The sequence below is a fragment of the Sorex fumeus genome, unplaced genomic scaffold, assembly GCF_029834395.1.
Source record: "Sorex fumeus unplaced genomic scaffold, SorFum_2.1 ptg000028l, whole genome shotgun sequence".
NCBI classification, from domain to species: Eukaryota; Metazoa; Chordata; class Mammalia; order Eulipotyphla; family Soricidae; genus Sorex; species Sorex fumeus.
In genome coordinates, this window is record NW_026606085.1 from 11,576,559 (window position 1) to 11,589,684 (window position 13,126).

Genomic DNA, 13,126 nt, shown 5'->3' on the forward strand with positions numbered 1-13,126 from the left:
TGTATGGTTTTTCTGGGGGATCCTATTTGAGGTCCCAATTGTGGAGACCTCATCCTGCAGAGCATTTTAGCCCTCTCCTACTCAGCCCCATGATGATGGTTTATTATTAAGACAAACAAAACAATAAAATAACTGAAAACTCCTGTTTATTAAATAATAAGCAAATAATCTATGTACAATCACTTGTCTGCTTCCCTCCTCCTGGGGAAGTCACTTCACAACACCAGTGCAAAACCTTCAGCCCTGACAAATATGACTGTGCCGCCAAGACAGAGAGGACACTTGACTTCTAAGTCACTGTCCAGGCAGGAGACGGGACCATCACCCTGCATTGAGATGTAGCTGACGCTTGCCAGCTCTATGGACCATGCCCTGGTTATGTCTTCTCAGCATGTTTAATATCTTAGTATTCAGCAACTCATCTCCATCCCCTAGCAGTCGAGCCAGTTGTTGCTCTTCAAAATATGAGTCACTTTCTTCGCATTGGGATCAAATTCCATCTGTGAAGATCCATGGAAGAAATAGAAAAACCCTGCAAGCAATCCAGGAAAATTGTGAGGTGTTTCCTCCAAAAAATAATTTGGCAGACAGTTAAACTCAGAATAGATTTAAGGATAGAAAGTGCTTGTTGGATTTCACCCTATGCCATCATTATGTTGTACATGTTGCATGTCCACCCTCCCCCGCCCCGATACACACACACACACGCACACACACACACTTGTTTCTGCAGTGATCCTATAGAGGAAGTCGATCTAACTCTGTTTTACATGTGAGCACGTTGGCTTTCAGATGCATTCAGATGTTTGGCCAATGCCATTTGACAAGATAGCTCTGAGAGGAAATCCCAGCTCAGGCCATTAGTCTACTCTGTGTCCACTCTCATAAAACCCTTGAATTTGCTGGGGTCTTTATTTTCCGTTGTTGCAAATGCTCTTCCTCCTCTCCCACCCCTGTGGCAGAGTAAGGCTTTATTCTGGGCATGGAGAAGCAGAGGGACTCTCTGGGACCCCAGGGAGCCTTCTGGACCTGCTGGGTCACTCGGGTCATTGTTTCCAGAGAGTGGCACCTCTCTCCACTTTGGCACACAGCAAGCTATGTTTTCCCCTTTGTCTAATTTAAGCAAATACACATAACTGAGAAATGGGAGAGTATTTGGAAATTAGCTCTGGGATGGAATGAAGGTATTAAACTTGGCCATGTCACAGGGGGTGGGGTGGGGTAGGGTGTATATTGACAACGAAGTGTGACGGGCGTGACCCTTTATGTAAAGAAAGTACATGTGAGCATTTTGGTTTTTCTGCATGTAAAACATAGACTCATAACAATTTGTATATAGTCATAGAGTGGGTACAAAACTGCCAAGTTGAAATGGGGCGGGGGGCGAAGGGGGAGGAAGAGGGAACTGGCTCAAGAAATTTGTATTAAATGTTTCGAGTAGGGGGGTGTAGTTTCCTGATAGACCATATGCTGTGGCATGTATTGCTGAAGTCATAAACAAACAACAACTTAGATTTTCAGTTCTCCTCTTCCCTCTGCTGCCTTAAAAGTTCCAAGGACCCCATTTCCAGCAAAGTGTCCTCTTACCAAATGCTTCAAAGACAGCATCAACTTTGGGGTGGACTCCTGGGAAGTCTTCAGCTATTTTCTTCGGAAATCCTGGCTCCATGGTCTGTCTCTTTTCATCAAATCTGCACAAAGCAAAAGAAAGTCAGCTCAGCATTGCAAAGAAACCGTGTTACCCAAATGCATACAGCATATTAGGTTTATTGTGGAACTATAGAAACATTCCATGTACTGAAAATATCAAACATTTTTAGCACTGTGGAAACATTTGGCTGTAATGGTGCTGCCATTTAGCTCTGAAAATTTCCCCAGGAACAGAGGTAACATCCTGATGGGGCAGGTCTTTTTTTTAAAACCATATTTCTTAAGTTTGGATGAAAATAGCCTCTCATCTTTCTGTAACTAAGGCATGAAACAGTGAACTGATACAAAAAGTGAATCTCAAATGCAAAGTTGAATCTCTCCTCCCTATTTGGCTCATAAATGCTCTCCCTGCACATCTGGATTTCCTCTGGCAGCCTCCTTGGCATGAGGGTTGGGATCTGGAGCAAAGCACAAACTAGACCTCAGTTACTTTGCTCAAATGTCTCAGTATCCAGGTAGAAAGCCACAAATCAGCTTCACAGTCCACTAACCACTAATCTGGACTGATATTGTGGTCCCCCTCTTTCAAAGGCAGTATAATAAATGGGAGAGGTTAAGAACACTTGAGAATCATCTAGTAAAGGGGAGACAAGAAAACTCCCTCTCCCCAAAGTAAGACAGAGAACAGACCTAGAAGATCAGAGAAAAGTAAGAATTCTATGACCGGGATTCTCAAGACATTTCTCAAAGCAGAAAAATCCCTGTTGTATGTGAAGTCTGGCAGGGAAAGCCTCTTTTTGGTTGGAAACTTGAGTGAGGATCTGGAGACTGGGAGGGAGAGAGAAGGAGGTTCCCAGGCAGGCTGAGGAGCACTGGCAATGGCTCCTGGAACTCAGAACAGGGGTGCCAAAGGCATTGTGACGACAGGAGAGAAGAGCTGGGCAGGGCACCTGGCAGGGGATTTCCTTAGTGATAGAGAATGACTCTCCTAATTCGGCACCCTACAACACCATTTTGATTACATCTTACCTCCAGTATTTGTCCTCCAAGAAAAAGTATGTCTTTTTCCTGTCATTATCAGAAAAGGCAGCATCGATTTTTCTTATTGTTGGGGGAAAGCTGAGGGTTTGGATGCTTCTTGGGTAACCTGCCTGCACCTCATTTCCTCTGACGGCCCAGAACTGCTGTCCTGTTTAGAAGATGGATCGTTCAGATTCATATGAAATTAATAGCATTGAAACTGTTGGGGTTGGAAAGTGGTTTTGTTTATTTGTTTGTTTGCTTGCTTGTTTGTTTGAGGACTTTTGGATTTGTTGGGTGGGGGTATGGTTGGAACGCCCAGTGGTTCTCAGGGCCTAATCCTGGTCCTATGCTCAGGGGTCACTCCTGGATGTACTCTGGGTACTAGATGCAGTGCTAGGAATTGCACGAGGCTGGCTGCATGCAAGGCAAACTCTTTACTTGTACTATAGCTCCAGCCCACCTTTATTTTTCATTGCAAAGAGAAAGCCAGACTTTTTAATTCAGCCACCTCCTCAAAGTGACATCTAGCAAAACATTTCAGGTTAAATGAATGAGCACAGATAATGTAAGTAAGTTTACAACTCTAAGCAATTGATATTATTGTGTTCCTTTTTATCATCTGTAAAATACACACACAGTAATGTGTGTCTTAGTTATTTGTTATCTTAGAATAATAAAGTGACCCATATTAAATCTTCTCCAGATTTCCTATGAGAAGATTTATTTGAACAGGTTAAACCAGTTTCAAAATGATAATTACCTTTAAAGATGAAAACAGTATCCTTGCTTTTAACTTCGTATGCAGCGTCAATGTCAGAAGGAAGAGAGGGCCAAAATGAAGATATTGGATACAACTGAGGTTTAGGTGTCTTGAAGTGTTTGCGCCAAAAATGCCTGCAGTGTATGAATAAAGAAGAGCAACATGAAAGACCCTTCTAGCATGTAGGTCTCACTGTCCTGCCTCACCATCTTCCCCCTCTCCTCATCCTCCAGCTTGATGACAGACAGAATGCAGGTATATTCACCGGGGAAATGCGCCCTTCCTTTATCTTCATGAGACTGCGCTGAACTTCCTGCCATAGCATTTCAGAGTAATGTCTTTTAGAAAAGGAAAGGTATCCGATGATACAGTTAATTTGGTGGAGTGGGCTTAAATACTTACAGTGTGTGTAGAAGTGCATGTGATATATATACTAGTGTCTACATTATCAAAGGTTGGTAGATTGTGTGTGTGTGTGTGTGTGTGTGTGTGTGTGTGTGTGTGTGTGTGTATTTTTGTACTGCATGGCTCAATTCTGGAAGTACAGAAAAGTTCTTCACTTTGGGAAAATTTGAGAACTACAGAACCAACAAGCTATGATTCCAGTGAGACTTGCTTTGAATTTATTGCGCAGTCTGGTTGGTTTACTTTGGAATGTTTATTCATCAGCGAATAATTTAACTGGTTAAATTAATTCCTTGTCTGGTTGTCATTTTACAAGGCAGTGGGGATACATACTAATTGTGGGAGTTCTATTTGAACCTTTTGGAAATTATCCATGACTTTTGACATCTGCAAATAGCAATTAGAAGATCAGAGCCTAAGTCTTTGAAAATGAACTCAACAATAATCCTAGGAAAGTATGGAAAGTGGAGTACCAAATCATATTGAGTTCAAGCATTTTGTTTTAAGTGCTTGAAAATCTGGGGCCAGGGAGATGGTTCAAAGGGTTAGAGTTCATGCTTTGCATGTGTAAGTGCCAGGGCTCAGTTCCCAGTACCAAATGATTCCCCAAACATCAGCAAGAGTAACCCCCAGCCACCCTGGGTGTAGTCTCAAAGCAGAAATGATTTTAAAAGTTCCAAAATCACCTCTAAGTTTCTTGGTTTAAACGTTGTACATAAAATAATAGATAAGAAAAGGAAATGTTCCTGTCTGACCTGCCCTTAAAGAACAGGGTTTCTCCCCTCAGAGTGCTGACAGCATCAAAGAACAAGGCAGGATCACACGCATCTGGGGGCCCGGGTCTTGGGGTTGCAGGTTCCGTGGGCACTGCTGGGGCATCCGTGGAAACAGTGGGAGGTCCTGATGAGAACAGGGGCAGGGATAAATATCAGGAGAAACGTGATGCTTTTGTCCATTTATATACTTGACTAATATTCATCAAGTGTTTTGAATTGTACTGCAGTCGCCTTTTGTGGCACTGAAAACTTTCCAAAGAGCATCATTGCAGAGCCACAGAGCCCAGCTTTCCCCACATCACTCACCATACAGGGACTGGATGCCAGCCACGTCGTCTTGAGAGAGACGAAACCGGCTCGGGTTAGTGCGAGTATTGTAGAGAGGGTACATCAAAGCTTCAGGATTGTCTGAGTGACGGAGGCCCAGGGAATGGCCAAGTTCATGGGCAGCAACCAGAAATAAATTGGTCCCTATTTAAAGAATCATAACAAATAACAAATAGTTACTGAGGTCTACCACAGAAGATGTTTGTTTGCTTCCTGAAAGGCACAGAGAGTCTGCGTTTTTAGCTGATCTTTGAGACAAAATGCTCAGTCCAGTGTCCAGCTAATCCATTCTACAGCCTTGGGAGCATATAACTTTGTGATTCTATTAAATTTTCTTCTGCTTAGGAATTAAATAAACATACTTGTTCAGTTCCTTAATAAACATTTCTCTTCATTTGTCAATGAAAAGCTAGACATGGCATTGATATATTAACATTTGCCAGATTTGGTTTTGGTTTCAATAAATCAGAGCTTATTCAACTATATTCTGAAATCCTGATCACATGTATATGATTTTCATTGGACAATTGCCTGAATAATTGGTCAGACTCATGATCATTAATTAGTACATATTAGATCTAAGATTATTCAATGACAGATGTCACAGGATTTGTGAAATTGACTTAAATCACAACTTCCCAATTCCAACCAGCAGTAGCCACAGAGATTTTGGTCACAAAAACATTAGGTATATGCTGTTTCTTTGAGCCAGTATTATTGATAAAACAAGTGAGTTTTAGTTCTGTTAGTGTTATTTATATAACTTGTGATCCTAGTAAAGTTCTTCTCAGTTGAGACTTGGTGGGAAGAAACTGTTAAGTCTGTCAGTCCAGTGATTTTACACAACATTAGCCCCAGGTTCCACTGGGAACTGAGAAACAATTTTTCTACTCAAAACTTTTGGACATTGGCTATCTAAAACATATCATTGTTAGTCCTTTACTCCAAAAAAGTACACTAAATCTTTTCTTATCCTAAACAAAGTACATGATGTTGATTTATCTAGAAAACCCTTAACAAGAGCTCCAGTTTCTGGAATTTAATTCTTGGCATGTTATGTTTCAAAGCATAAATAAATAATTGGGGGAAAATTTCCCAGAATTGAATAGAAGCAGTATTCAGAGTGCATGTCATTGTCTATTCAATGCTCTATACTGTCCCTTGGCAATCTGCAACTGGACATGCTGAGAAGCTTTTTCTGAATGAAGAAACTAAGATCACACTAGCACCAGAGGCACCAACAATGCCTTCTCGATGCCTCCTATATTATGTTTACCCATACAGAATAAACTTTACAGACATTGGAAGACTTCTTCAGTTATGACCAAACCAAAAAAAATCATTCTGTTGTTTTGACCCACTGGTAAATCAAGAACATCCTATTTCTTGAGTATTCTTAGATATCAGGAATCCATATATCTGCCACACACAGCCCTGCTCAGGGCTTATTCCTGACTCCATGCTAGGGATCACTTCTGGCAGTGAGATGTGGTGCCAGATTCAGCCACATGCAAGCATCAAGGTCCCTGTACTATCTCTTTGGTCCCCAACTATTGTTTTTAAAGCACCATGTTATCCAGGGAGATGTACAACTAACCTGATGTGTCCTCTGTCCACTGTTCGTCATCATCAAAATGAGCATCTCCAGAAATCCCCGGGCCAGGTGCAAAGGCATGAGCCAAGGTTTCTCCAGGCCCATCAAAAGGGAAAAAGTCTCCATGTTCTGAAAGAGGAAATATTTTTATTGAAAAGGAGTTAACCGATTCTCATTGAAAACCTTTCCAGTGCAACAAAATCACTATGTGTTCTGTAGTTTCTGCTCATTGGGGTTTTTACCTCCCACAGCGAAGGTGATCATGATGTCAGCCTCTCCTTCAAACATCCTGGAGAATGTGAGTGGTGTCACCTCCTCCCAAACTTTCAGTGCTCTTTCAATGGCAGTGTCCACAGCATCTTCTGGCAAATCCGGAGTATAGTTCACAATTCTATATGAGAAACACAAAAAGGTATTTTCTCCTGCAGTCCTTGTTTATGCAGTCTCCACACTTGATGAGAATGTTTCTGGCCCCAGTACCTGTAAGTCAGATGGGTTTTCTTCCACTTGGGCGAGCCAGGAAAGGTGCTGAAGTCCCCAACATCAGGAACGCCACACCTGGGCTTGTGCATCATTTCCAGAGTCTCAGGGTCCGGCTTCCCTGTCACCTTCAACCCCAGAAATCTCTGCATTTCTTGGATTTTTTCAGCAACAAGACCACTGTCCATTCTTCTAACAAAGAGTCCTGCATCTTTTTTAAGGTTGTAGTATTTTTCTAGATATTGCTGTTGGATTGATAAGTATCATTTAAAGGTCAGTCTCCTGGTTTTTAGCCCATTATAATAACAGTGTAAAATTGTTTACTCAATCTATCTGAACAAATCCTCTCATTAGCTGACATAAAAATAAACTCTATCTTTGGTCTAATTCTTCAGTTGCATACTCTTCCTCACTTTTAGTACATCTTTTTAACTAAGCACATCTGCATCTGAGTTTACTATCAAAACTGAGACAAATGTTTAATGAACTCAAAGGTGAAAAGCAAAGCAAACTTAATTTGGACATAACCAGGCATTTCAGCCATGCTTACCGATTTTTCTCACCTTCCCACTTGACACTTATAACAAGAAGCACACTGGACAAGTCTTGTGTCTAAACACAGCACAGCCTTGCATGCATGTGCACGCTTGCGCTGGGTCAAAATATCTAAAGACATTCTCTAATCATATCAGCTCCACACATCCCCACTTGTTGTGTCTGTGCCTTCGAGCTCCATGTCGGGGTGATCTTGGCAGACACCTAACGTTTCTGGCCAATATGTCTTCCACATGCAAGGCGGAACTCGAATAACGAGGCCCACACCCAACATTTTCCAAGCTCTGTCTCTTGCAGTGACTCTCTCTCTACACTGTCAACTCAGACGATTCCGTGTGACCTTTTCAAATGGAAAGCAGTTTGACCACTTGGCTGTGACCCTGAGTGTGTGGGCTTCTCCCTCAATTACCTGCAGAAAGTCCATGGTGCTGCCCTGGTTCCTGGGGGCTCTGTCCAGTGGGTGGGCTGAACAGATGGTCAGGCACAGCAGCAGCAGAGTTGACAGATGCTCCATCTGCGAGGACATTGTCTCAGGGCTTGGTTCTGTTGCCTCTCTGTCAGTCTCTGTGTCCACCCTCTGCAACCCAGCTTTTATACGCCTGTGGTTTAACTCACCCGCAGCTTGACTCATGTGTTCTTCCAAGTGGCAGCAGGATCACTTCCAAAAATTTCAAATCCAAAGTAGGGTGTTACAACTTTGTATACTAATTTCTCTCAATCATCCCAAATTTGCAAGTCACAACAGTGATTAATCTCCAGGAAATGCCTCCTGTCTTAGTAAGGAAAAAACTGGGGCTTCCCCTCTACCCCTGGAAAAATTAACTGGAATTTACTGGGAAGTTTATGTTTGTGGGTTTTAGAGAAATTATCTGACCTGTGAAAAGTCAGCGTTGTGTAGAACACGCAGTTTTGCTTTAAGGGGAACATATTTGTAAATCACATCGAATGAGATGTAAATAAATGAAAAGCTATACAGATAAATCTAGTGTCTGTACTAATAGATTCTGTTAAAACAAGAGAAATAACATCGAGAATAAATTGTATGGAAAAGCATGTTTTTTGAGTAATTGATTTGAAATACCTACTATTGATTCTGGGTGAATTTGGTTGTTTTAAAGGAAGAATAGCTGGCAGGAACAGACTATGAAGAAAGAAGTTTTTCCATTCTCTTCTGGTGGAACTTAATGCCATATCCAATTTATTAGTGGATGGCAGGCCTGGACTGGACTGGCTGCTCCTTGACTATAAGTAGACAAAAATGAATGATGCTCCTTCCTGGGAAGGAATTCTCCTTTATCTATATTCAATACTTTTCTTATTTCTTTTTAATCTCTTTCTCTCTGCTATAATTCAAGTTAGTAAATAATTAGAAGTTTAAAACATCACATTATGGACTGGAGAGATAGTATAGGAATAAGGAACTTGCCTTTCATGTGGCTCAATCTAGTTTGATTTCTGTCACTGCATCTGGTCCCCTAAGCTCGTCCAGGAGTGATATCTGAACATGGCCCATGTTCCTCCAAGAAAAAAGAGAGAAAGAGAGAAAGGGAGGAAGAGGGGAAGAGAGGAAGAAAGAGAGAAAGAAAAGAAAGAAAGAAAGAAAGAGAGAAAGAAAGAAAGAAAAGAAAGGAGAAAGGAAGGAAAGAAAGCAAAGGAAGGAAAGAAGGAAGGAAGGAAGGAAGGAAGGAAGGAAGGAAGCGAGAAAGAGAGAGGGAGGGAGGGAAAATCTTTCTTAGGATCTTTATTGCCTCCTTCCTTCTCTTCCTTTCCTTTACCTCCTTTTTCTATTCCTTTCCTTTTCCCTCTTCCCTTTCCCATTCTCTTTCCTTTCCATTCTCTCTCTTCCTTTCTTACCTCTCCATTTCCCTGCTGCCTCTGTCTCTTACCCTCTCCTCCCTATTCTCTCCTTTCCCTCTTTTCTCTCCTTACCTTCTGTTCCTCTTCCCTCTCCCATCTCCCCACTTCCCTTTCCTTACTTAGTCTAGTAGACTAAAACTCATATCAACTATGCATAGAAAACATTTATAGAGTCAGAAGAGGCTGACTAGAAGTGACACATGGCAGACGGTGTGTGGGGGGGGAGGGGGGTCTCAGGTACTTTGGAGGTGGTGAAGATGCAGAAATTGTACATCGAAACCATAAACAGGGAGATAGTGCAGTGGGTCAGGCACTTGGGAATTTCATCTGTGAGACTCAGGAAGGAACCTGATTCAGACAGAAATTTAGAGGTTAAAGCAGAACTGTGGTCTCACACTTGTCAGCTCCTTCTAGGTTCAAGTTTTCCTTTCATCACTTTTCTCTTGTGGCATATCTTCCAACATATTTATGTAAGAGTGACTACAGTGACTATTTAAAACTAGGAAAGAAGGTTTTAATCCAGTTATAACCTAAAAGATGAAACCCGCACAAGGAATTTTGTTAGGAATAAAAAGAAAGAAGTTGTAGAGATACAGAAAGAAGGGTGCTTACTTTAGAAAAGCCGGTGTAGAGAGCCTGGTTAGGGGATATGGAGGAAAACCCAGGAAAAGAACAAATAACTAGCATAGTCCTCATTTATGTTTTTTATTCCTATATATTATACAGTATATGAATATTTTATATATTTTTAATATATTAATATATTCTCATATTTTGATCATGGGACATTTATGAAATCCATTTTCTATAATTCCGACTCTCAATAGCCAGAAAGTATTAGGTTATAATAGTCTTCCTCTAAATTGTAGAATAAAACATGTTGCCTACAATTTTATCTATATATTTTTGTAGCTGAAATCAGACTATATGCCAATTTTTATGACAATTTGTCTCATAAACTTGTTCATTTGAGTTGAGGGATGAGGTAGGTGAGCTGGAGAAGGGAATTAAAGGGACAGATAATATCTGCACGTGGTTGATTCAGTCTCTCTTCACTTATGAAAAGGATAATGACTCTGATCACTCAACATGCGTAGTTGAAACCCATCATTCTGAGTCCTCAGCCAGCACAATGGTCTGTATGTGGCTCCAGGCAATTCTTATTTTATAGAAAGAAGGAAAGCGTTTGTAATGTGTTTGGCGTAAGTGTTCCCGATTGTGCAAGCAGAACAATGGAATTTCTAGTTGCCTTTGGGCAGACAGAATGTTCCATCTGACTCTAAGTTGGAAAATGTTGCTTGAGGGCCCAGGGAGAGGGCTTGCTCGCAAAGGAGAGTGTGTGCCTGGTCTCAGTGAGACCCCAAGTTTAGCCCCCAGTACCACTTGTTGCACCACTGTCCCCTCAGCGCCACCTAGTGGCCTCTATTATAAAAAAATCCAAAATGTTTATTAAGAAATAATTTCTCAGATGAGGATAGAGCAGACACATGGGAGCAGGTGTGGAAACAGCACAGAATTAGGATAGAAGCCCAGTGGTCAGCTTTTGGATAGGAGCTGCTCTTGTCGAGTAGAGAGGTTCTCAGCGGCTTTATGGAGCCCCACTTATGCATTCTGGAATTGCTCCTTAGGAGTTGATTGGCAATTGGTGTCTTTTTGTAATTTTTTTCCAAGAGTGTTTATGAGTGAAATATGATTCTATCTTGTCTCAACACCTCTTTTGTTAGCCTTTCCTTAGCAAGAGATGTCAAATGAATAGGAAATTCTAGGGTTACAATTCTTTTCCTTTTCTTTCAAAACCATCCGTCTTATAGACATAAGGCTTCCGTGTTTCCTACTTATATACTGACACATCTTAATCACCCACAGTTCAACACATTACTTCTATTCTTGATGCTGTTTTCATAGGCAGAAGTGGGGGACTGTTTGGCCCATGGGTCACTTAAAGTCTGTGAGATCATGGAGTGTGGCCCTCGTCCATTATTGGATAGATATGTGTGTTTCTCTTTGGTTGCATGCAGTTTGTTTGCCTGTATCTTACGGATCAAGAGTGATGTTATAAATAACCAAATGGTCCTTGACCAAATAAAGGTTCCCCACCCCAGGTCTAAGGGTTTGGGTACAAGTGTCAGTGACATTTGTCCATCATTGTGCCATTAGAGTATTTTCACTATTCTAGAAGTCTTCTCTGCCCCACCTGTTTTTCTCTGCCCTTTTACCTCAGCTCAAGGAGAAACTTCTCTTTCCATGGGTTTTATAGCTTTGCCTTTTCCAGCTGTACTGAGCACCACAGGGTATGTAGCTTTCCAGCCCTGAGTAATAGTCTGTTGTCTGGGCATACCACAATATATCTATTCAGTTGTTGAAGTATACTTTAGTTGCTGCCAGGCTTTGCCAATGATGAATAAAATTGCTAGAAGCATCTATGTGCAGATTTTTGGTAGACACGCTTTTATATACATAGGCATCTATGATATGAAAGAGACATAATAGATATTTTCATATATGTGTATGCTTGTATGTTTCATTATTTTGGTTATTTATGGCCTTGTGTTTTCTCAAAGTGTGTAATGTGATCAAGCAGATATATACTTAGAATTGTCCTTTAAGAAAGGGAAAAACCTTGAGAAGACTGGAAATACTGGTGATGGATGGTGGTGGGTTTGGTGTTGGAATATTGAAAGTAATAAATCATTAATAACTTTATAAAAGTTAACTAAAAGAGAAAAGGGAAAACAATTCTGTATTGATATTGGTCCTGTACTTTTTCCCAGCATATTGCATGTATTATGTCCAATTTTATACCCACCCTGCCAGTATCCCTGAACTGGAGAGAGGACTCAATATAGCTAGTGTATATTTTGCATCCAGAGGCCCAGATTTGGTCCCTGGTACCTCATTCCCCCCCCCCCAGCACCACTGGGAGTAACCTCCAAGCAGAGAGCTGGGAGTAACCCCTAAACACTGCTGGGTGTAGACCCCCAAAATAACAAAATAAAAAGATCACAGTACTCCCATTGATCAAAGGAAAAAACAAAAGATCAGAAAAAGTTAAAAAATATTCAGATTACATACACAGTCAAATTGCAGATATTGTCCAGTCAACCTCTCTCCCCTTCCCCAAGTAAACCAGAGGATTCCGTGTCAACAGCCTAATCACCAATCCTTGCATCTCATGTGCTACTAGCACCCTCTTCCTCCTGGCTGGGAACTCCCCTCCCATCCCCGCTGCTGTTCAGGGCTGAGAGCCTGAAGTGCGGGGGTCCCTGAGCTCCTGCCAGGTCTGGAGAACATTTCTTGGCTTCGGACCAAGGATTTGGATGATGAGCAAATCCCACTTGTTCCATGTCCCACTTGTCGTATTTTTATTCATCCTTTGGTATGGTCACTCAGAAACTTATTTTAATTTGGGATTAAGTCCAGAGTCATTTTCTTATATTCTTAAGTGGAATTCTGTGCTTTACAATACTATTAATGAGGGTTTCTCATGCACGTAATTCCAACACCAACATCTATAACCAATGTGTACACATCCCTCCTCCATGGACCCCAATGCCCACAATATTTTGTTCAAGAAAAAAAAATCCTTAAAAAATGAGCATGTTATTTTATTGTTTTTATTTGAGAAAATATTCTCCAAATATTTACATATTTTATAGAAGGCATTGTAAAAGTCAATATTGATAATATAAACCACATTAT

The 13,126-nt window shown here is 41.1% G+C and overlaps 1 protein-coding gene across 1 annotated transcript; it reads right to left on the reverse strand.

Annotated features, from left to right (window-relative positions):
* Nucleotides 1-253: 253 nt before the first annotated feature.
* LOC130024323 (stromelysin-1-like) lies at nt 254-8,084 on the reverse strand. Its single transcript, XM_056115041.1, has 10 exons — nt 7,980-8,084; nt 7,016-7,260; nt 6,778-6,926; nt 6,539-6,664; nt 4,921-5,085; nt 4,594-4,738; nt 3,434-3,567; nt 2,680-2,839; nt 1,588-1,691; nt 254-532 (listed from the first exon to the last, which is right to left on the reverse strand). Exons 1-10 carry the CDS (start codon nt 8,082-8,084, stop codon nt 432-434), a joined length of 1,434 nt encoding a protein of 477 aa, XP_055971016.1. The 3' UTR covers nt 254-431.
* Between the last annotated feature and the right edge of the window lie 5,042 nt (nt 8,085-13,126).